Source organism: Manduca sexta, chromosome 15 (assembly GCF_014839805.1).
Source record: "Manduca sexta isolate Smith_Timp_Sample1 chromosome 15, JHU_Msex_v1.0, whole genome shotgun sequence".
NCBI classification, from domain to species: Eukaryota; Metazoa; Arthropoda; class Insecta; order Lepidoptera; family Sphingidae; genus Manduca; species Manduca sexta.
In genome coordinates, this window is record NC_051129.1 from 5548093 (window position 1) to 5574542 (window position 26450).

The following is a 26450-nucleotide window of genomic DNA, read 5'->3' on the forward strand; positions in this document are numbered from 1 at the left end:
CTTATCTCCATTTCAAGCATAAAATTCCAAGATGCGATGCTCCAGGGGTATTTAAAGTTAAACTTCAGTTATATGAAACACCAGCTTTTGGCTGCGGCTCCACCCGCATGAGTTTTTCTAGGATAAAAGCACTCAGAAGTAATGTAGTCTATTAGTGAAAAAACTTTTATATTGGTTTAGTAGTTCCTGAGATTAGGGCGGCCAAACAAACAAACTTTTCAGCTTTATATGTTAGTATAGATTAATTGTGAAATATGAAATAATGTCTGTAATTCATACTTCGCAATTTCTACGTAGTGTAGCTGAAACTGGGATATAAGTAAAATGTCTAAAGTAACTATTACACCATGTTATTTGTTATGCAATTGTATATTATTAACCAGAATGGTTCATTAAGTGTAGATTCGTAAACACATTACAATAGAAATACATTATCATATATTGTTTGACATCCATACATAGTAACGCCTTATTTTGCTGCTCATTAGCATTTATGAATTAATTTAATTATTTATGTAAATTCTGATAATTTATTTTTGATTTATGAGATATTTTCTATACATTATCAAAGAAATAGCATGCGCAAACCAAGAGTTCTTTAAGTAAAATAAATGTTGAGGTATAGTTCTGATTTTTGAGTATTTAAAACTTTAAACAACTACTGAGTTGTTATCATTGACATGGTCAACATTAATTCATTATCTACTATCATAAATATTCTTATAACTATTCTATAAAAAGCGAGCTGACAAATCACCTTATGATAAACAGTTTCTGTCTGCTATGGACAAATCTGAGCATAACAAGGGCGCACTCCACTCATTATTTTTATTCATAGCTACAAGTATTTGAAAACATCATCCTAGATTACAATGACAGTGCTTCACCGTATCAAGTTTTGTGGAGGGTAGATCTAGCGACGGAGGCAGTGTGGTTGACCGCACTACTCGGTATCGAATCTCACTCTGCAATCATTTGCAACTGTGCTATAGAATTGTTTAAACCGGCTTGAAAGTAGACACACTGTCTGAGAGATTCTATGATTGTAAGATTGTTTAATTGATATGTTCAAAATTGATTATAATTACTGCTGTTTTCATTGGTTGAAAATTGTGCTAAAAATATACATAACTAGCTTATACATGCGGCTCCGCCGACGTGAAATGGTTTTTCGGCATAAAAAGTAGCCTGTAGCATTCAGGGCTAAATGTAGCTTGCTATTAGTGAAAAGAAAATCGATTCGTTTTAGTAGTTCCGGTGATTAGCGCGCACAAACAATCAAATAAACAAACCTTTTAGCTTTATATTACATTAGCATCGATTAGAAGGGCCAAACAATATTCTTAGAATTTAGATTTTTCCCGTCATTTTAGAGTCTCTTTTGATGTAATTATTTAATGATTATAGTTTTTAATAAAATTTGTAAAATTAAACATAGCATGGAGGTTATTATAAAACTGGTATGTCCCAATACAGTTTTTAGATATGACGTGCATGTATTGATTATTCTCTTTGAATTATCCATTGTTAACGGCTCTAGATAATTATGTCATTCGAACTCGCAAGTTGAATAATTTTGTATTTCATATATTTATTGTAATAGAGAAAATGGTTTAACGAGCTGTTCAGTCACGTTGTAAGATTGTTAAATCTGTTAGAGTCGTGTTTCATACATTTACTGAATTTTACGTTAAATTGAAAATACTTGTATATGTAAAGGAAGCTGTAACATAATCTTGAATTAGATGAGTGTAGTTAATTTCGGATAACCCTAGTCGTATTTGTTTTTCAAGTTGAAAAACTTATGCGGATTTTTAATTGTCTAATTTCGTAATCGAATCCAGAACCAAATATGCGGGTAGCACAGTAATTTATCATTGTTGTAATTTTACATTTTTATTCATAGCATATACAGAACTAAATGCTAACCATACTATTCAACTCTTTAAATAGCAGTGTATAATAATTTGTTGAAAGTCAAGGCCTTTGATTTTTAAGTCAGAAAATCTTTTATTTTTTGGTTTTAAATTTCTTCTTAGTGCCTGAGATCGCATGTTTAAACTAGCGAGAAATCAAAAGCCCTAACGTAGTGTAATATGTTGCATCAACCGTGTTATGTTAAGAAACAAAAAGATGATGCTGACACATACTGGCAGATATTATTGCAATATAAACCGTGTGTACACAGTGATGCACTCATACCTAACCGTCTGGGCGTGCATTGTATGCGTTTTATAGTAGCCATCAATAAATTGGTGTCAGTCAATTTTAGATGTATGTAAAAAGCTCGTGCCAAATTTTCGCGCTCGCGCATGTTGCGTGCCATTCGCCAGCGGCGCTCGCTGCCGCGCCCGCGCTCGCTCTCGCGCCTGCGCTGCATTGGGCGACTTACTATTTATAGATAAATGTGACATTGTTTTATTTGCCGCAGGCAGGCGTAATCGCTGTAGTACTTTTCCATGAGAAAATCGTTAACCCCTGCGCGATAAAATGGAGAGAGTGCCAGTTCGTGACTCGCACGTAGCCTCTTATTAAATTGAATTATAACCGAGTTAGATTACTTACACCACATCATATTTCTCCTATACTTTATACGTGTTCCCAACCGAGCATATTTGAGATACATTTCTTTCCCATTATATAGCTTATTATTTTCCGATCGGGCGTTTATTATGACTTATGTTCGCAATAGAGCAGCGTGTCTATTCAATTTAAATCCCATAATTTATCGTAGTTGTGATGGGCGAGAGAGGCGCATGCGACGAGAGGCGGGCGGGTGACTTTCTTTGTCAGGGCTCCGTGTCCTGTCAGTGTCAGTCAGACTTCATCTTGCGGCGTATCCTGTCGAGTGGCGAGTGCCGTGCAAGCATTCCCGCGCAGCCAACCATACGAGCTATCGGTCGTGCACTCTCATATACACGTTGATAAACACCGTGTATTTATTTATACCAAGTAATAAAGATAATTAGTGATGAGTAATGTGCCTGTGTGAGTGCATTGCAATGAGATGGATTTACGGGTAAGTACTTCAATACCTAAATCAAGTCGTAGATAATGCAACATTGTCATATCTCATGCGTCCATCAAATTCATTGAGATCGAAAACAACATCTTTTAACTAGATAACAAATGATAATTTTGATAGACACCATGAGTTCAAATTTTATTATGCGAATACTAGTTCACATGATATCAATTAAGTTTGTAAATCGTATGATTTTTTTAATGGTAGGTACTACCAACACCTTTTACTCAATGAAAAAAAAAACGATGATGTGATCTACAGATGAAACTATTGAGCATTTCACCGCAAATATTAAAAGCCCTTGCTTTATTATTATTTATGAAAAGCCATGAATTATGTATTTATGAATTTGCGAAGTCATTTGCGTGTGTTTTTATATTTGAATTCGTCAGAGGTTTTACTTTCTTCTTGATGAGATGTTGGATCCGCTCCCTATAATAATAAGTAGGTTTGCCGAAATAGGTGAGAAACAATTGCATCTCAGCTCACTCCCTTGGACAGTTTAACTACCTCTTCGTCTTCTTAAAGTAGGTTTTAAAGCCCACAATATACCAAAGTTAAGTTATAATTATGTCGAAGCTTCTGAATCACGTATAATTTAGTGACAAGGAACTATTTGTTGATGTGGTCGTAATTTGTGAGTCCTCAGTCATTACTCTATCCTCTTGCCCACTCTACTCTCTATTGATGGATGTGGGTTGAAATCGCTGTAAGCTGGTTGCATTTGATTGCCGGTAATTGTAATGGAAGCGTTGCATACATGTGTATATCGAGGTATGTTCTACACCTGGGGCAGTCACCTTGCTGGATGCATCTAGGCGTGTTTCGAAATACCTGGAGCACTTATCCTAGGCCCTGACGCTTAACAATCATGAAAGAACTAAAATAAGTTCTACTTGTGTTCTGAACTTTACAATCGTCTCGTTTAATAGTGGATATGATTAGCGATTACAGATAAAAAAGATAAAATGTTTTAGTTATTTGAAGAATAATAATTTAGCCACTAGCCTGTGCTATAATTACCTACCAATACATAAAACAACAACGAGAACTTATGTATTTAGTACACTGGCAAAATTATGGAGTTATGGATTTTTATGTATCGGACTCCGCACTCAAAACCGGGGGAATCCTGCGATGGGGATACTGGAATCCTCCAGATTAGTGACTGCAGGACCCTGGAGGAAAGTTGGGACGGGATATCTGGGGAAGTAAGTGTGGGGAAACGAGACCGAACCCTCTTAGGATGGAAGAGGGGAGAAGACCAGGAAGTGTTCGGGGGAGTTATCGGATTGTGAGACGTATCTTATACCATGGTAATTTAAAAAGTTTTTTGCACCTCTTATCTTTCTGAATATCAAGTGCAATAGCGTAAGCAAATGATTGTGTAGACATCGTGTTTAAGCCTTAATTCAGTGTCCCCTTTCTCTCTCGCCACTAATACGGGTGTTCTAATGCAATCTTGTCATACAATCTTAATGGAAACTAGTTTACATTGATTTTATCGTCCGATACAAGAGTCCACGCTGGATATTAGACGCGACTAGCTCCTGGCTAAAACAATTGTTTTAATGTATAACAATAAAATGATTATTATTATCTATTAGGCGCATTTTGTACAGGATTCCAACCATAACGATGACTGCTCTAGCCTGCACTATGTGTTTTCGATGCTAATAGACAAGATAAGGCATAATCTACATGTTCTTGGTTATCTTAGATCCACTAAACTACTTTGAAGAGATTGAAACGTTTTAAGAGACCTTTCCAGCAGAGATCAGCATTGAGACCAACAAAAATATCAGGACTCATAATAGTGTTATCATGCTTAGAAAGTATAATGTCATAAATAATTACTGTATATTTATTTTTATATTTATCAATTACATAACATCACGCATTTATCCCCGAAGGGGTATGCAGAGGTGCAACTAGGGCACCCACTTTTCGCCAAGTATGTTCCGTCCCATGATGTGATAGGGGGCGAGCCTATCGCCATATCGGGCACAAATTCCAGACTCCGGGCTGATACTGAGCAGAAAAACCCAAATATCACTTTGCCCGACCCGGGATTCGAACCCAGGACCTCAAAGCGCTATTGTACCGGACATGCAATACAACTACGCCACCGAGGCAGTCAATTTATTATAGTATTTATCAATTAGTAGGTATGATTACTAAAATAATTTTATGTCTGCTGAACAGTATTGTATTCTAAACATTTTTATTTTAAAGAGTAAACATGAGTAAATGAGTACATTTTTCTGAACGATTATCTTACTTAATTTTAGTTAAGTCTTAATTGGTATTGCTTTGAATAGTAATTAGTGACATTTGATTGATAAGTGTATTCGAAATTCTAATTTATTTATTGATTTACATGGTTAACTTTGTAACAGAAATACTTATAATTGACAGTAATTGGACGCGATTTGTTTTTGTTTACTAAATCTACGTTTACACGTGTATTAAACTACTTATTAGTCGATAATTAATTAAGGTAATGTTAAAAACATCGTTCGGTAAACGTGCATCGGATGTTATCATTCGTAACCGGGATGTCAATGTAAAATAATTTAATTGACTCAATTAACACACTTCATGGCAAATTGTTACAAATAACGTTCAAACAAATGTTTATACTATGAAAAAATCAGTGATGTAGTATGTAATATCTACGTAAACTTATATCATCACTTGTTAAATTATAATAAATTGATCCAATTTGAGCTAATTAGTGCACAGTAGCATGTCGGCTTACCTTCTTTTTTTTGCAGCTCATCATGATTTACGAAATACTTTTAGTGGCAATGTTTAGCATTTTATCCAGCTATTGTTATAGTTTAGCTTTTTATAATGATTTATTATATTTACGCTAATGTAAGTATCGAAATAAAATAATTAAAGAGCTAAACATCGAAGTTTTATTTCGCTGATAAACTCTGTTTTTTTTTAGATATGAAAGCACACCTCTACATACTGAATATTTAATTAACTATGACGTGAAACTTATCTACTTATTTTAGGGCAACTATAAAATATTGTAGGATAATAATCAGATCACGGTTGATCTACTGTATCACTTCAATTGAATTAAAAATTGTTATTAAGAAGAAGGTGCTTATTAGGGAAAGCCGAAGATTCGACGTCAATACAAAAGAAATAGCATTGATTAGTAACACCGAGTTTTGTTCATTCTCTAAGAATAAACAATTCCCTAATTTTAGCGTGAATTCTGAAAATTCTAATAATAACAAGCGCCGTCTCTGCGTAAGAAATAGTCGTCACAAATGACGTACGACATTTTTGCATGAACCCGTAACTAATATTACCGGGCGCTTAAGTTTTGCACCATCTTTAGGATGATTAGTAAAATTATCTTTTTTATCCCATTATTATTAACAATATTAGTATTTAATTTCCTCGTGATATGTTGAAAATATTTTTATACTAATGATTCATTAATTACCATTACAATAATTTATTACAATGTTATCGAATGTAGGCGCAAGCAGACGACCCTTGTCTGTCCCGATCAAATTTCAGTGTTAATAACGATAAGTTTGTTGTTCTGAGAGTAAGGCAATGTTGTGATTGTTGTCCGAGTTTACGACGGAAGCAATACATTTTCATAAAGATATTTTATAACTTGTAATGGAAAATATTTATATTTTACCTACCTATTTTAATTGTTTGTCAGAAGTAAATTGTTTATACAAAGATTCTAATCTTATTTCATTGCCATTTCGAGAAGACATTCATACGCTAGTATGTGATACCAAATTATTCTAACCATTTTATACCAATGACCTACCCCAACTTCGACCGAATTCTATATTAATTTCTTTACAAACCTTCCTTAAGTATTTTCTGAATGTCGCTAAATACTGTCTTTGCACAAAATAAGTAAGTATAGTCTAACATATACCATTTTGCTTTTATGATTGCAGAACAGAAAAAAGATACACGTCTTGTATCACGCTTATTTGTGGTATCAAATAACACTTTTTATTTCTTCATATTATATAGATCTTTACGTAACCACAATTAGATTGGGGACAATGTTAGATGATAGCTTGAACTCCGTCCACTTTGTGAGGGGATTCCAAGGTCCTGCTACATTTATTAATAAAAACAGATCATACGATACTCTTACATAAATTATTCACTTATACACTGCTAGGCTTCATATTTATAAAAGTTATATTCCATTCCTGCGGATTGTAATAGATCAACTCAAATATCTTAAACGTTTATAATTTTTTTTAACTGCCTCAGTGGAGTAGTTGTATTGCATGCGCTGTACAACCACAGCTTTGAAGTGCCAGGTTCGAATCCCGGGTCGGGCTAAGTAATATTTGTTTTATTTTGCTCACTAATAGCTTGGAGTCTGTAATTTGTGTCCGATATACCGATAGGCTCGCCCCCTATCACACCATGGGACAGAACAAACTTGGCGAAAAATGGGCGCCCTGGTTGCACTTCTGTCTATTTCTTCCGGTATACAGGCGGTGTGTGCGTTTTTTTAAAAAATATTAATTCGTAAAGATTCGAAATAAACTTAGGTCTACAACTTTTATCTACGATAAAATAATAAATAATGCTATCAAATTCCATGAGGACAATAGAATTCAAATGCGTTCTAGTTAAGACAGTTTTGCTCTCTGTTTGACGATGTAATTGTTGGCAACACGAGGCATATATTCTTATATTCAAGGAGAATGTGTTTAAAAATTATTATGCACACAATGTTGCAAATTAAAACGTGAAAACGAATATTCAGTTGACTCTTACTATTCAAATTAAATAAATCAATCCGTATTTCAAATGCGTAAACATTTCTCTACAGCATTAATACGCAGGCTCAATTGAGACGGTGAAGTGGCAGTTTGATGCTATGTTTACTTTTACTTAAGGCTGATAGCGTTTGCATGATTATTTTAGCATATCACCTTGTGTTGCCCATTGATGGCCTGTTTACTCATTAATCGGAGTATGAAATATTTATTTTTTTTATATTTGTAGCTGCCACAGTTAAATATAATTATTTTGCACTTTATGTATAGTGTTGTAGGCTCACGCTCTCCGCGTCCTACGCCTCTCTAGGTCGTCAATCTGGCTTATGGCCTCTATCTCTAGGCCATCTATCCACCTTATGGCAGTATCTTTCTTACTACGAGCTATTAGTTCATCTATCATCATCGACCATCTATGAACATTTATGAACCATGATCAATAGATGATTGATCACTTTTTACTTACAAAAACCGTTACTGTTAAAATAATACCATAGCTATCAGCTACAGTAATAATTCATGTTACATGTTTACTTTTACTAAGGGTTATTGTTAATTTTAATTTCAAATATTTTATTTATAAGCATATGGCATGGAGGAATAGCACAGTATGGCATATGATGTAAATTTTCACATTTAGATCTACCGCGACAACATCTACGAAACATACTGTGGGTCTCCTTATAAGGATTATTGAAAGCGACTGCACCATTACTGTATTTACATATAGGGCAGTAGCAGTTTCCATAAACGAACAAATTATCTTTAATGACATTTAATACATTGCATAGAATGAAATGTCCGTTGCAGCCGATCCGTTAAACAAGATGTTTTTTTAACAGAGCGATAAGGGTGTATGCATATTGGATATTATAACATGCCGACGACATTTGTGTTTGATGCGCGCCTGTCTGCGCCCATTTTTATATAAAAGTATACTGTTCCCGACTGTATTGCGTTCATTACGTGTTCTTTTCGTAGAGTACGCCGGCCACATAGGCACTAGATTTGTCAATGTTGCCATTTTATTTGTATGATTGTTGACAAGCATTAAGACCGATGATTCCGGTTTAATCACCCCTTCCCGGAGTTTTGAAGGTAATCATAAATAGGAATCTTCCCGTGGAGGATAGAATATCTTTTACGCAATATATTTACGACTTACGTAGTTAATAAGTTAACTGTTTGTATATGCTCGTTTCCATTAACGATTGCTATAAATATAGTAGTTGTATTGCGGGATTGACTAGCTGGGGTCTCGGGTTCGATTCTCTAGTTTTGTCTTTGGCCTACCCCTTTGGATATAAATGGCGTGATTGCGCTTGTACATAATGTTCCTTGTTTTACCAAATGCAGGATGTTTTCAGTATTTCGTTATCTCATATTTGACATGACAATTTAACCTTCGTGACGTTATATGTCACAAATATAGCACAAGGCAAGTCATACAATATTCAGTGGGTTTTGCTGTGACGTAACATCCAGACAGTTTCAGCCCACGTTTAAGCGAGATGAAAGATATGATAGTTGTGTTTCTACTTTGCGTTCTTTAAAATATTTGTAAATATACAAAAATAGATTGTCTCTTTTTAAAAGGTAATACAATAAATCTTTTGTACTATTTGTACTGTTGAACTATTTTAAAGGTAAATAGTTTTAAAATACATTTATTTTATTGACCTTACCTCGTCCTTGTAGAGGTTACTTGCCTTACTAACATAGTGATTAATTAAGTTAAATTTGGGATTTTTTTTTTGAAAGTGAACGTGATTCCAATTAATTAGGATTTGACTTTTTAACTCTATTATATTTCACCGTGTGAATGAAAAGTGTCGAGTAGGTAAGTATGTCGGCGCGTCGGGAATGAAGACGTTGTCACTTTGTCACGGTGTTGTGCGCCGTCACGCTGCGTTGTGCGCGACACGTTGTGGACACTTGATGGCAATGCTTACGTTAAAATATTATAAAACGTTCACAATTGGACTAAATGTAAAGGACATTATGCATTCCACTCTGAAGAATGGTTCACAAATCAGAAAGTATAATATGAGTCAAAGATTTTGTGTTGCATGACTTGAATTCAAAATTCTGGTCGGTGTTGCTTCTAATCATCAGCGATCACTGTACAATCGATCATCTGTAAGCTTTAAGGCGAGCGATTTGCTCACCTGATCAGTGACATAAAAGCAAAAATAAGAAACATTACTGTCGCACAAAAGTTGTCAGCACAGGTTTTAATGCAGTAGGTATCTGGTATGTTGTGGATAAAATTCCATAATACGTTCAGGTTCAGGCTACAGAGAAATCGTTTTACGAAATAAAGCCTATTGATATATCTGAATTGAAATCTTTACGACACTGTTACATCAGATCCATTGGTCGAAGCGAAATAGAAATATAAAAACGTGGAAATCAAATGAAATTTAAATTTTTATTAATTTAAATCAAGTTTAAGACCTGTCCCATTAATTTAAATTACATTATCCTTAAAAAGTTGTTCTAAAATGTAACTAGAATCTATTCTTTAAAAAGAAGAGCTAAGTTTCGTCTTGTTATTTTTATTACACTAATTCTGTGGCATCTTTGCGCTGTTTTTACTGCATGCATTGCATTGCATTCGCCGCTTTTTGGTAGAGGTTTTCACAACAATTTATTCATTTCAATATAGAGTAATAAATAGTACCATGTTTGTTAGAAGAGGGATGATAGCTAGGATCTATTTTTCGCTGATGTCGTCGAAGGTCACGCACAATGCGCACGCGCCGCTCGCCCACAGACAAACAAGTCGTTTAGGGGTCGACGACCTCTCGCCAAATTCTTATTTTCAGGTCTTTTTTATTCTGCATATAGCCCTCCTTTTAAGTATTAATAAAATGCATTTTACGCGCGAGAATTTCAAATAATTTGCATACCTAACATACAAACTTGTTTTTGTTTTATTTCTCATTTAGAATTAGAATTTATGAGCAATGTACGCACTTAGGAACATAATTTGTTAGTTTTCATTAGTAAATTCGATTTCAGCGTTTCAATAAGTGTATTTAAATGGCAAGGGTGAACAAAATATTTATGACTTTATTGTATGTACGTAAGTAAAATACATTTATGGGCAATTATTTTTAAACAAAGGGCGGACGAAACAGTTTTGTTTATCGTTTATACAAAATGTATTAGATATACATCAATGGCCGCGGCGATTTATATACCTACTAACGGAGTAAATATTTAACTACATATGTTAACGGTCATTGACCAAATTCCTCGCGAAATGTATCTAATAAACACGAGTGTACTTCTAACTAATATACAAAAGGACATTGTCGAAAACGGCCCCAGAACCAACAAAGGTTTGACTAGCAATATAATTATTTATGTATATTTTTATATTATTTGCAAATATGTGTATAAAACGGACAAGCTGCTACATCCAAAATGAATATATAAAAGTATTGTAACGACTTAAAGTCAAAGTCGCCGACATGTTTACAACTAATTATGTATAGAGATGTACCGGTTTGACAAAACGATAAATCATTAGATATTAGAAATCATTAGATATTAGATACCGATAATTGATTATTGAAACATTTTAATATATTCGATTTGTGAGGCGATATGTTCTTTAATTATTATAATAATATTTAATCGAGCAGTGGATGCGTCTCAAATAAATAAGTAGTTAGTTTTAGGACTAAATTGATTATAGATCAAGTCATCAATGAAAAAGTTTTTTTAGTTTTTAATTCATATTGATTTACTTTGTTTATTTAGATTCTATATTAGCGACCCGCCCTGGCTTCGTACAGATAGCAGAGCATAATATATTATACAAACATTTATTTTTTCCTGTCGTACAAAATATTTATGAATTATACATATAAAAAGTAGCGTTCTTCTCTCTCCCTCCATCCGGGAGCCTCAAACTCTCTCCATATTAAATTACTATCGGATCCGCCCGTGTGAAAGATTTTCCGGGATAAGAGTCCCGCTAAATATTTTCCGAATAAAAATAACCCTATGTTGAATAAAATCGATTTTTGTATAAATAATCGATATAATCGATCCGGAATCTAGTTGAGTAGTATCCCTAATTCTTACTTCATTTTTCAATTCAATTTAATGTCACTCACACTTCACTCATCAGAGACAAATAAACTAGACTCTCATTTTCCATATAATATATTATAATTCTCTGACTCTCACTATATCATTGACGATTCGGCTATTATAAAGACTCTGTGCAATTGATTACGATATCGACATACACTGGCTGTGATTTCTGGACTTTGTGAACTGATGTAACAATTTACCTGGCATTGATAACGGATACGAAATGGAAATTGCTTTTTGCATTAATTGTGGCTCTGCTGGCGGATCCATGGTGTTGGAGAACGAGCAAATTCGCCATTGTATACAACAATGGACAGCGCCTCGTTTGGCAAGCACATTTTTCTTTAATCGTACAAGTTTAACTGCCGCCAAATTTCTAGTTCGCTCCTCAGTTCCTGTTCTTGGTAACTGCGTGGAGACAGCGACCAGAGTCTGTATGCTACCTACTACACACTTTAGCATGTGGCTGTGGCAACTTAAGAGCAAACTAGCAAGTATATTGTTGATTAAAAAATGTGTGTCATATGCTTGAAGGTTTCTTACATTTAATTCAGCTGGAAGATTTGAATATATATATAATATTTGTTTGTTTGTTTTTTTTTCAGGTTGTAGCCCTTGATCGTATATGTACAGCATGTTGGACCACGGCCCAAGAGCCTATACAGTATACATACTTCAGCTGTAACAATGTTAGTAGAAACTGCGTGCTCTGTAATAGAATGTTGGAACTCCGGATTCGGTGACTGATTGGCAAAAGTGAATTGATAAATAATACCATAACAACAACCCTCCTGCACAATACTCAGATAATATTTTATAAAACAATGTAGGTGATGAGGAAATAAATAATATGAACTAAAAATATTTTTTTATTTGTTTAATTTAATCCTACATGCCCTAAGAGTCTACCAAAAGTGTGTAAAATATGCCATGCTTCTGAGGAAGCGTGAATGCTCAATAGTGCGCCTCTGTCTGTCTCTTCGGGTAATACGTACGACGTACGTATATATAGAAAATACATAAAATCTGAAGGGTACTCTTAGAGGATGTAAATACTATAACTACATAATTAGGTACCTTTTTACTTATAAAAAATTATATGAATCAAGTCTTAAAATAGCCTGATTTAAATAAAAAATAATCAGATACCTACATAGTGATGAATCTTTAAGGCTTATATATATTAGATAGAAGATAGATACTTATATCAATAAAAAGCATATTTAAAGCGTAAATGATAGGACTATAAATCTTCCTTGAACATTGAAAAGTTTTCAATGTTTACTATCAATTATAACCTCAAAATCTCATCGTTTTTTTGGATTAATGCGATATCCCAGCTTGTCCGTTTTATAAATAATATGTCATGAGAATTTATTAATGATTCTAAATATTACAAACATTTTTCCATTGCTGTTGGTTCCAGGGCGGATTATGTATGGGCACAGAACAATGTCCTTTTCGAATATTGGGACCTATCCTACATTACTATTTTCGTGTAATATAACCAATAATTTTCCGAATTCGTTGGACAAGTTTAATAACGCTGGCAGCTCAGACAGTTTTCTGTATCGGGAGATCGTGAGGGCTCATGGTGCCTATAAATCGCGAACGACATCGTTTATAGATGCCGGCACATACATTACTGGGTCGTGGACTATAAGTTATGCAGACTTAGAAGTTAGGGTTACCAGTTAACATAATGAGTACGAACGAGTAAAGTACCATTGAATGGATAGCTGTAACAATTTGCTGGCTCATTATTACAACGTTCAATTTTATATTTATTGCACAAATTGAATATATCACATAATTCTATGAATTTTCTAAATAATAAATTCCAATAGTCCCGAATGTTAATAAAGCGGGCATATTTTGAATTCTCATTTTTTCATCACAAGTAAATTAACACAGGAACTTGTAAAAGCGAATTAGCGAATCAACTTGCCTATTTTAGTTACTGTCTTAATATTACCCTGTTTAGTTAACAGTTTGGAGGTAAATGCTCTATCAAATCTCGGCAGCGTCTTAAGTCTTAATTTTTTTATTTATAATACTAGCGATTAATAATACGTATTGAAATATCAAAGCTACTTTTCGCATTTTAGTGTGCGTACATGATAAATTTTCATCTTTTGCACCAAATTTTTCTGTAAACATTTTGTATAAAGATGTACCGAATAATGTAGCAAACTCGTATTAAAATATTAGATATTTCTTTTATCTTTCCTATCTCACATTATTATAGAGATGAAGTTTAATGTTTGAACACGTTGATCTTTGAAACTATTCTTTGATACTGAAAATAATTTCACTAATTATTCATATTACCCTTGATTGCTACAGGCTTTTTATCCTCGAAGTCGACGATTAAGCATGCGTAACCGCTAGCGAAACCTGGTTATATGTCAAACAAATAATGTAAATTAGTCAACATAATACAATACAGTTGTAAATCTGTCGATATCTCTTGTTATCACCACAATGTGCGCGGTATTTGACATGATTTCTAGCTTCACGGCCAAACTATAGCCATACTTTATTCACGGTCAGATTCAGCCCTCAAGGCAGCGTATGCCATCGACAACCGGCCCGACGTTAGTCGGAATCTAAAGGATTTTGCAACATTCTATTTGAAAGTTAGTCTATTTATATCACAAAGGATTATATTACTATACACCTTATTCTGGGAGGATAAGTAGAGGTACAACTATCGAACTCGTCACCTTGTTTTTATCCTGTGATGCTGTAACTAGATTAGCGACGTTTTGGATATAAATTGCAATTGCGGGCTATTAAATTGATAATGAAAAACTCATACATATTTTGTCGATCGTTAGGGATAAAACTTGGACCCTATTATATTCAAAATATAAGTACATTGCATTTGTCCCCTAACGAGATGGAATATAATAAGGAAATATGACATAAAATCATCATCAATCGTCCTTTGTAAATAAAAAAAGATTTTAAAATATCTTCACATTTCTTAATAATAACCGAATACAAACGAAAGATGGCGCGAAGCTAATTATTGCGATGATTTTTATTACAATGGACAGTATATAAAGTAGCCTGCAAAGGTACATTTTTTTTTTAAAGGGTAGGTTTTGGCGACTTTATGAACCATGGCTTACAATAAACAAAATGAAACCGGTCGTTGTTATGCAAGACGAGGTAAGTCAAATAAAAATAGCTGTGTGGACGTAATTCGGATGTTGAGACGAGTCGATCGGTTCTGCCGCCAAATAAAACAGAATATCCGACAAAACGCGTGCGTACATCCTAATTTTGGAGTATAAATACGAATATTACCGATGTATTAAAGTAGTATGTAGGTATAAAACATTCTCTATCAAGTTATATTAAGCTATTTCCTATTGTTATCTAGCTTTCAGAATTAGATAATTTAATCATTCATGAGTAATTAAATAGGTACATACGGCAGGATTAAAGTGAAAATGTATTTCGCGATAAAACTAGGATAAATGTCATGATTGATTACAATTATAATATAATCCCTTAGTTATTTGATTTTCACGTATTAAAATAACTGTCACGATAAATGAATTTTACAAGTGATGTCTATGATAAGTATAAGTTATGGCTATCTGTAATGTAATAATAATTATTTCCATTAGTCTAAAATGAAAATTATTTCATTTCAAATTGAAAGATAAGAAAGAAAGAAAGAACCATAGATTGCATCAATCATTATACTAGATATGTTCCTTTACCTTACGCATTGCCTAGTTACTTTGATCTCAAGTTAATCAAGTGGGTACAATTTATTTCATATTTCCAACCAGGATTTCTTAGTCTGTCATTTATCTTTCGTATTGATGGAATGAGTTGTTACTCTGACCGGGCGGTACAATTAATGAAACAAGTTGTTAGTTATCTGGCGGGACAATAGTATTTACTGGGCTAGTACGTAGGGAGTTTATGTGGTGCGCGATGCATGTACGACCGGTTCCTAGCATTCCGCGGTGCGACCGCCCGCTACGTTCTTATTCCTAACTGCTTTATAGGTGGCAATAACAAACTCCCTTTACAGAGTTTAGCTTTTGCTGAAATGTAATTTAATTGATTGAGGTTATTTATTTATTTAAAGATTTAATGTTCACCATATGTATTAAAAAAAACACATATGTATACATATTTGAGGTTATTTGTGACGATGTGATTTCATACCAGACTATATTGACAACCTCATTCCTGCAATGTTCTTTTATTTCCTATAGTTTGACTATATATTTTTTTATATTTAACTCCTGAACTCTTCGTTTTCTGCAGATTTTTAAATTAACGATCACGCAATTCCTATTTCAGTCATATCCATCAAATAATCATGCGCAATATTTTTTTTGTGAGCGCCGTACGTACCTTCAACAGGCATTGTGCATCAGAAATGTAAACGATATTGTCATTTTCTGTAATTTTGCTACTGCATATACTGATGGTATGTCAATTTTATAAATAAATAAATAAATGTACCGGCCATGGTTCAGTTGCCATAAGCAGTCGACCTTAAAAGAATTCTAAGCATTTTATCGCTATTATAATTGTTCTACGCATAACAGCTGCGTAACAGATATGAGAGAAATATTAACGTATTTCGTTGATAACAGACTTTTATGCTGTTATCTATCGTTAAATGTGTCTACATTTGTTGATATCTGAATAATCACTTGATTGCCGACTGATTATACTTTCACTGAAAAATATTTTTAATGTGGATAGTAAACTCCTAAATATTTTTGTGATCATTATAATGTTGAAATTAAGAGTGAATTTAGTTGTCGCAGAAACGAGTAAAGAGTTATCACCTATTATTATTACTGTTATACTTATACTGCGTGGTGAAAATACAAGTCAGGGCGTTATATCAGCTCTAGAATATTGTTCGCGCGGTATCAGCGGTTGTCAGGTACCCAGTGGCATATTTATCAGTGGCCTACAAATATCACGCGACTGGTTCGGCAGGAATTCGTAGCACGCCCAGCCTGGCAGCCACAACTCTTTGTCGGCCCGTGACAATTAAAGCCATTGAACACGCTGTATACTTGTACCTTTCAAAATTGATTATGAACTAGCCTGTATTGCGTTTACAAAACCCAGTTCTCTGAGTAGGACACGCTGGTACTAAATCTCAACATTGCGCGGCGTTGGTTCTATAGTTACACGTAGACTGAATGTAAAAATAATTTATTTAAATATAATTACTAAAATATAATCGAACGTTAAATATGTAATAACATTTTGAGAAGAAAGAATCTACAAAAAAAATGGAATAACAACAAGAAGTAAGAGCAAACAAAATATCTCTGAAAGTGATTTTTAACAATTCAAACAAACAAACACCACTATATCGTAAATGAAGTCATCACGGAAGAAGTATTTTAATGGCACGTGGCTGTGTGGTATTTTGTAATTGTGAAAAGAATAAAAAAAATCTTAATGAAGACAATATAATCCCCGAAAATGAAAACCTGCATCTTTGACAACAAACAAGTGAAATAAATCTTGTATACGTTTAGTTAAAATAATAAGTATTTTACTATAATAAATCTTGCATATTCAGTATTTCTGGCATACGGAAATGACGGATTTCCGCCACGATCGCCTTGCCTGTACAAACGCAAATTCGTTTCAGTACCAACCGAACCCAAATCGCGTATGACTTGATATTATAATATTAGCGTTCATTAATTTTAACAACCCACCTGTCCGTGAGCGTTAGAGCCAAATAGTACTGATTAATTTAGGTGGCGCACCTTTCATACTGACCAACTTTCATCGCACTGCTAGGAATACTTTAAGCATTAGTCTAATATAAAATTAGTCTAATATCTTATATAAAAGTGATTGGTAGTCAAAGCGACAGACCCGTTTAATATACGTTCCACAAAACGATTATTAAGCGGGAATTTAAACCAGAGTCAAATTTCATTCCTAGAACAGGTTCGGGATAATAAATCACGGGACTAAAAGTATAAAAATGAACATCATAAAACTGGATAGAAGAAAGCAATTTATAACTTTTTATAATAGTTAGAAACAATTTATTTAGTTTGACAACAACTTTTTAAAGCAATAGTTTTAGTTGTGTACAACTTCATTTAAAAAGCTCTTGGTCATTAGTCATATTTTGTAATATAAAAAATTCTAACTTCTACATCCGACTAAATTTTTTAATTGTCTGGAAACCCTAAGTATAATATATGCTAACTATTGCCAGAAAATAGAGATGCACGAATTCAGCAATGATGAAAAAAGGCGTATTCATCCTTAATATTGTTACGAATGCAATTCAAACGGTAGACGTGCTATGCTACCGATCATTCGGAATGTTGATCCTATTGAAATATGCCGACTAGAAACCCGATAGCTACTTCTCTGAGGGCCTTGTATGAACCTCGAATAATATGTTCAGATTTAATGAAACAGTTCCCATAAGCATTATAAATAGGTGTCGGGACCAATTTTTGACTATTTGTGGCGTATTTTTCCTATTTTTTGTAGAGATCATTTTTGTTTCCGAGATATTTTTGTTATGTGTGTTTAAGAATTTGTATGTGTGTTTTTGGAGTTCATAGTATCGTGATGTTATGTGTGTTTTTTTTGTGTGTTATGCAGTACATAAAAAAAGGATTGGATAATGCCAATGTATTAATCAGAAAAGTATTTCAATATTATTTATTGATTAAGAAAATTAGTAATGTTAAAACAATACCTATGTTTGTGTCTTAATAATAACCATTCAGAACTAATTAAACCGATTATATTTTTAAATTAATTACACCGGATAATCGCCAACATCTGGATCGTGTCCTACTCTAACATTAGCCGTTATCAGTGGCTAAGAGAGATTTTCGAGCCTGCGAAAGTCTGACCCTAAATAAATATTTGCAGACAAAACAAATATTTGCCTCAGTGCGGACTCGAATCCGTGGCCTATAGTGACAATAATACCACAAGTCGTTAACGCTGGCTGTGTTACGGCCACTTTCTTTGTTTATTTTTACCATTAAAATACCTGTTTATGCGTCCATTACACTTCCATTGTAGTCAAATTCAGGCAATCAACCTTTTAAGCTTGAAATTCTATGAATAATATTGATCGATATCCGGCGGCCGTTGCAAGCGGGGCTGCGCCTACGCACCCGGGAACGCATTCATTCGGCACTGCGGGTCGGTGGGAATGTGTAACAACATAAAACGGCAATGACTGCTATTTTAACAAAAAAATAAATAATAAATACAAAATACTGTTTAAAATCGTGTTATAAATTATACTTACTGTTCTAATAAGACATACGTAAAATTTTAGATTTCGTTGATCACTTGAGTCTGATTTACCTGCAGCATACTATGCAGCCTGCAGCGTTCTCTAAACATAAAAAAAAATATAGAAAAAAATCTCGTTATTGAAGGGCCCGGCCTCCAAATGGTGCTCTTCGCGGTTCACTGCCAAAGCATTTGTCATGGCAAACATGTCACTTGTTATAAAAACGTGTCGGTTGCTTTGGCAGGGGATATTTTTTCATCTATTATTGGAACTCCAAAGGGATTTGTTATTGATCAAATCAGCTTCCTCGTTTGGTATCATCAGTACCAGTAAATACGTATTTAAAAATACGAGTAATTTAATCGGATCATTAAAGGGCTACTTCCGTAATAGACTTACAATATGAATATTTAAATTAATGTTTTATTATTAATTTAAGCGTGACAAGTGCATGATAATAAAATGTAGGAATTGACTATACTATTAGTTAACCAGAAATAATATTATTTAGAAATGATGACAAGATATAAGTTTTAGAATAAAACATACGCACATGCACTTAAAATAACCACGTAGCAGTACCATCGTGTCATATCTAATCTCATAAAATTATACGGTTTTGGTAAATGTAAAACCTATTGTTTGCATTGGTTATCGCAGAGGTTAGGATATAGTGCATTGTACTGAGCTCGATGCACGAAGCCTAAATATAGCTGAGGTTGGGAAAGCGCTGAGTTGTGACAGTTGTATGACGAGTTTGGATCTTGGAAGCTAGTTGCTCAGCAAAAACGGTTTTATTTACAATACCTGTTCTAAATGACGTTTAGACGATTAAAACTACTTTAATATCGATTTTATTTAAATGAATATTGAATTGGTAGAGTAAATACTATTCATATTTGCAAAAAGACGTAAAAAGTAATATTAAAAATGTTGCAAGAATTTGAATAAATATTATTGTTATGCGTGATTACTGATTTGCTCTATGCGAAGGTATACGTACAGCAAAACCAGCATTTTGGTAAAAAAATACATTAGTTTATGAGTTTGTTTTAAGCAAATTATAGCAATGCCATAGATTTTTTATCAAAATTAATGTTATGTTGACGTTGTGATTGCGGCTAAGCGACTGTTTAATGTTGCAACGATATTAAGGGGATTAATACGAAAAAAGCAGAGGTAAATGCAGATAAATTTAACGAAAAGTTTTAATGATTTGAGTTCTTGATTATAATAATTATGCTGCAATATTTAAAGGTTGTCATTGCTTTCGGAGAAAATAAATATATTTTGGTTCTTGGAAAGGATGCGAATTACAATTTTCTTTTGTTAACTTGACGTGCTTTTGGTTAATCTGCATCAACGAAGAAATATTGAATTTACTTACTATTATAAATAGTACATTTTATTACGTAAATTTATATAAGAATATCAGGTGAATAATAATGGGAATCAATTATCCTAACTTGCAGGAAATGCATTTCCCTTTATAAAAAGATCCCAAATTAGACCAATTTTGGCTTTGATATTATTTTACAATGTTTTTGTATGTGTTGCATTTGATTCTCAGGTTTCTTACCCGCCCATTAAGGAGCATGGGGTCATGTTGTGCATATAACGCGTTCATCGCGTTATAATTAGTTATCGCAGGTCAACACAATTAATTAATCTGTATCTCACACAACACGGAGATGCATTTGTTTACTATTTGTCTAATATTTGAATTATCTTTCCTATTTGCTTATTATTAAGTGGCAAAGTCTAACCTCAGTTGGGAGAAATGTACTGTTCATAATTAATTACAACGTAAACAAGAACGGGTAAATAATTATTTTCATGTAATTTGAAATACAAATACTTTATGATTTATATTATGAGTTTTCTGTATATAATTCGTTGTTTCACAAGAAAAGGATGGGGTAGAGTTAATGGCTATATTATATTAATTTATCCATTTGATTAATTATAAACACTTATCCCCTACTGAAGTACTTAATGTTATGTTCTGAGAAGTATTAGTGTGAAAGTTTAAACCCTCTTACGGATACTTGAATTTAAGGACTTATGGCTTGATTTAAAATAGCTATCAAATGAAAATAACAAGTATAATTTGGCTCATTGCGAAGGAAGAAACAATGTTCAAAGAAAGTTTTCTTCAACACATAAATTACATGGAATCTTAAATAACATGCATTTGTAGATGCTATTTAGGTAACTGCAATTCGTATGGTAAATGATGATACAAAAAAAGAAATGTCATTACAACTTTCGGTAGGAGTGTATATAATTATGCTGGATCTCATTATAATCGCGAATTTTACATTTCTGTCCACATCTTATTGGATGGCGACAGGCGCCAACACATCACACGGCCTGCGCGTGAACATCATGCGACGGCAACGTGACCTTTATTTATAAGCGATGTAGGGACACTGCGCGAGTGATAGTTTATCAGTGGGATCGACGGATTACTTATTACAAAATAGTACATAAACAAACACTAATTATGTTTATGCACAAAAATGTCTCAAATTGGTAGTGTATGGTGGTGCGCGGAGGACGGATCGCAGGCGGTCCGCTCGGGGCGCGTCGATAGAAGCGCGCGCTCATTCTTACAACGCGCATGTGCCGGGTGGATGCGCATGCCGCGATTTAATATTGTTACTTTTTTTGTACCACCCTTATAAAAATAAATATAATAACATAAAAATAATTAAAAAATTACAATTTTAATGCAAAGCTGTCAGCACGCCGACGTCGAGTGAAAAATTATCACAGTGTCTTCGTTAATTATTGTATATGTATCAGTAAATAAATAAACTGTACCGTTGTTAAGTGGAACGCGATCGCGACACCAGACAGTGATTGATGAAATTGTATGAGCCACACAAGCTCCATGAGTTCCCCTGGGTTGGAAATGTCCTTGGATCATAGGATTCCACTTTTGATGAAGAAGGTAATTTGCAACTCACGTGCATTTGTTTATTTTTAAGTCACTTTGTTTATGCATGCGTTTAATTTCCCATAAATAGCATAGCGATTTTATTAGTTATAAGTACTTTTTTCCTGGGATAAATTTGTAAGTCAACATTGTGAAAATCGAAGGATTCTGAATAAACATTAGGAAGATGACTTAAGTTTATCTTAAATCCAAAAACTTTTGAATAAGACTTACGTTCTATTCGTTAAGTACAAAAGTTTTATTTAAAAGTTAAAAGTAACGTAAGTTCTATTGGTTCAATTGAAAATATTTTTAATTTCCTTTAGTATGTTAATAATAATATTTGAGTTCAATAATAAAAAATATAGGTATCTTGTTAAAGCCGGTATCGCTATATAGAATGCATTTTTTGTTTTGATTTCTAAAATAGTTATACAAATGTTGCGGCAATTATGGCAACATAGTAATTATTTAAATACGCCCGGTTTGACAAAATGGCATAATAACAGTCCAAATTATGCGGCATTCGGCAAAGTGCAATAAACCGCTATTTACCGGTGTAGGTTTAACTTCGGTGCAGTGTGACCCGGCGCGCCGCGGGGCGTTAGATTTAAATACTTTAAATAACAACGGGGCTACTTTTACAAATTTGCATATCACGTATACAATCTGGGTACAAAGCAAGGCAAACAAAGGGCCCCCAGTCTGTAAATGAATGGAATAATTTAAGCATTTTGGCGAAAGTATTAGATACGCCTTTACTAAAGATAAAATGTTATTTTTTAATTTTTAAAATGTCTTGTAAGTACATGTAGTACTTGTTTATTTTGAAAACATCTCTCAATGAAAATATATTGTTTGCCAAACATTCCATGAGATGAGTATAGATAAGTTTGTCAGGTTAATTAGATTTATTGCAACTATGATAGAGTAACATACTGATCACTTACGAGGATTTGATTGATCGTCATATCAGGGGCAGGGAATTAACTTTTTACTATCTAACTACCAGTAATATTAATCGATGTAACGTAGGTGGTCGGAGGCAAAACCAATATGCAAAAGCCATTCTACAACACACAGATTACGAGGCGCACAATGTATGGGTATGATTAGGTTAGGGAGGTAGGTGATGGTAACTAAAAGAACACGAGAAAAGTCATATCTCATATTCACGTTGATGCAACATGAAGATTGCTAATGAATATTTAAATAACATTGAATATTTATATTTAGTAAATCTTATAGATAGCCTGAGTTTCATAACATTTCTGTTGACTATTTACCATTTCATATTTAACATACTTGCCCTTAAACGGGGTCGTGGTTGTCTTATCGTTTGGAGACATTCGTATTTTCCTGCTACGAAACTCCAAGAGTACTTACCTCTGCAATTGGAATTTTACACAATATGTTTATCTGTCTGCGAATATAAATAATAAGTATACCTAGTTTTGTCATAATGATGCACAGTTGGCACTCCTACAGGTCCAATGTGTTATAGGCGAAACAGCTCCTTTGCATCACTAGGAGGGTCAAGGGGGTAAATGGTCCTTATCAGGACATATTTCCAATTCAATGTTTGAACTCGAAAAACTTACAAATATTCGCTCACGAAGCGAACAAGTTCTCACGGTATAACTTACCACTAGACCATATTAAATGCGTGTTGAGTTTTTTACAAACGATCAACCCCTTGTAACCTATACTTTCCTCGCTTCGCAAATTACGTATGATAGTTAAGTTATGTTATATTATAATGCAGAAGCAATAACGGGGCGGGGGCTAGTCGAGGGAGTGGAACCTGTAATCATATTGATGAATGACTCCCAGGCAGTCCTGGCGCGGCAGGATGTGTGCGATCGCCTTAACTATCTCGCTATACTTTAAAGACGCGTGGTCTGCATTTAATAGCACTAGTTCTTGTCGGGTGCCGATAATGATGGAGTATTAGACTTTCCCGCTCATTCGTGCGAACAATGTTGCGATGCATATATAATAAGTATGGTTAGCTATTACAATATGCATATTTAATGCTTTAAATGGTTATTTATGGAGAAAGAACCGAGAAGTTTTATTTGTCGAGCGATGACTAATTTAGCTCATGTTTACGGAGTAGAAGGGGTTTTCACACTTTTCACGCGAGGTGTGACCTCCCTGCTCTCGCAGACATAAACATTTCAAAAGCGCTTGAGACACGCACACGAGTTATTAAGAAATTGAGTTTTAAGCCGATGTAATGAAGTACTTTAAAGTTGCGTTTTTCCTAAACAACTATTAAAAAACAGTATATTTGATATCGTTGAAAATGATAATATATTAGGTACTTTGTGAAGGTACGCCAGACTTGCACGTAATAATGAACTAAATAAATATTTTCCTATCACTTCGCAATATCTCTGGTTCTTTTCCAGGCCTTGAGTTAATCTTAAAGTTCTTTAGTAAATAATCGTTAACCTAAATATCAAGTACCTACATCAAGTAGTTTAATATTTCTATTAACAAAAGTTTAATTAAAAGTAAATCGCAAATATTTTGACAGATTTATAGGGACACAAGTCAGTTTTAGGAATAACAAAAATAAGATCTTAATGACTCTTTGGTCTGTTCCACTTTTGATGATAATGCGTGAATCGCACTTCATAAAAATTAACGCACCCTTTCCAAACAAACGTTGGACATTTTAACTTATTAATTATCAATAGCCTTATTAGTTCAACGAAAATAAAACCGGCATCCAGTGGAAATCATAAATTACATACATAAAAGACAAAAATAACATATAGGTAGATAATAACAATCATTTGTTTTCACCTAATCTAATTTTGTTATTAAAGTAGTTCAATGTTAACATTTATTGCGTTTATGTCTGAATGACAAAACTATCGTACGTGGAGAAACGTAGCGTTCGTTAACCCCGCGAAACTAGAAATAGCACCCGAATATTCGAAATAGCCCCTCAGATACAGTTGTTTTGATATCAATAATGTTTAAAAGATGTCTTTATACAAATTCATAGTGCTCAGTAATATTTTTAGGAAATCGTGGTGCGTAATATATTAAGTTCATTTATAAAACATAATCATATCAATAGGTTTTTTCTGTGCTGGGTCAGGTTTTAAATACGTTACTTTTCTAAAAAAAGAGGCGGAGAAAGACAGTTGGAGGTCGTTATCAGGTTTCTGCGATAGGCCGCAAGATTCGAGGGTGGGTTGGGCCTACTTGATTAATTTGCCTGCTGTACCTATGGTTAGTCCATCTGGCTGAACCTTTTTCTACGCCATGTTAATTAACTATCTAACTAAGTTACAGCGGGAATATGCAAAGATTTACAAATAATTTACTTAAAAAACAATTTAAGACCAGTTTGATAGTTTTAAACTACCAAAATAGTCTTTATTAAATTGTCTATTTAATTGTGCTGGTAGCAAATCAATTTTTTATACTTTAGGATGAGATGCAAAGAATTAACATGGTGGCATTTTTATTGTAAAATTAATAACAATTGTATTGTGGATTGTAAAAAAAATAAATTCTCAAAGTTTAGATAACATATAAAAATGCGACGTTTAATTTGTTTCCTACATGTTTTTTAATATATCGAGTAGATAGCTTTCAAAAATATAGTCAGCGCTTCTTAAACACACATCTTAAAATCAGAAATAATTTAATTGTAGCCATTTACATTATATTTCGTTTAGATCTGGTGTTATGGTTGAACATTTTACTGTAGTCTTAGTTGATTTATTACAACACAGTTTAGTTGTTTCATAGCAACTTTATTTTTTTAGTTGCCATACAACAAAGCGCATATCGCTGAGTCTTATCGTGCTTGCATTGTCACTCGCATGCACGAATAACCATAATCAAGGAGTCTCTACTTATGCACAGTACGTATGTTCCATATAAATACTTCGGTATTATTGTTTTCGTATTGAGAGCACGTATCTGGACGGTTTAGGTGTTTAATAAACATTGCTTTTTATATACAATTTCTGCTAATCGCCAGGTTCAACGTATTGGTGCAAATACTTACATTGATTGCCATAAATTACGATCTTTATTGTAGTTAAAAATATATATTTGGTGATAATTATATACTTCTTAGAATGATTTGAAGCATTACTATCGACGCAATTTTAAAATCAGTTCGTACTGTAATTAGGTAATCATATACAATAATTTATTATGACACTAAAATTGTTGTTAGTTTAACTAGGCACTTTTATCTCTAGAATGATTGTTCCAGGGAACGAATTTATATACGGATAAATCCGCGGGTGGAAG

The 26450-nt window shown here is 33.7% G+C and overlaps 1 protein-coding gene across 1 annotated transcript in view; it reads left to right on the top strand.

The window, feature by feature from the left end:
* The first annotated feature begins 2797 nt into the window (after positions 1–2797).
* The window catches only part of LOC115440014 (glycogen-binding subunit 76A), a 38209-nt gene continuing 14556 nt past the window's right edge, over positions 2798–26450 (top strand). Inside the window, 1 exon segment of the mRNA XM_030164130.2 lies at positions 2798–3019. Coding sequence (XP_030019990.2) covers positions 3008–3019 — 12 coding nt within the window. The 5' untranslated portion in view covers positions 2798–3007.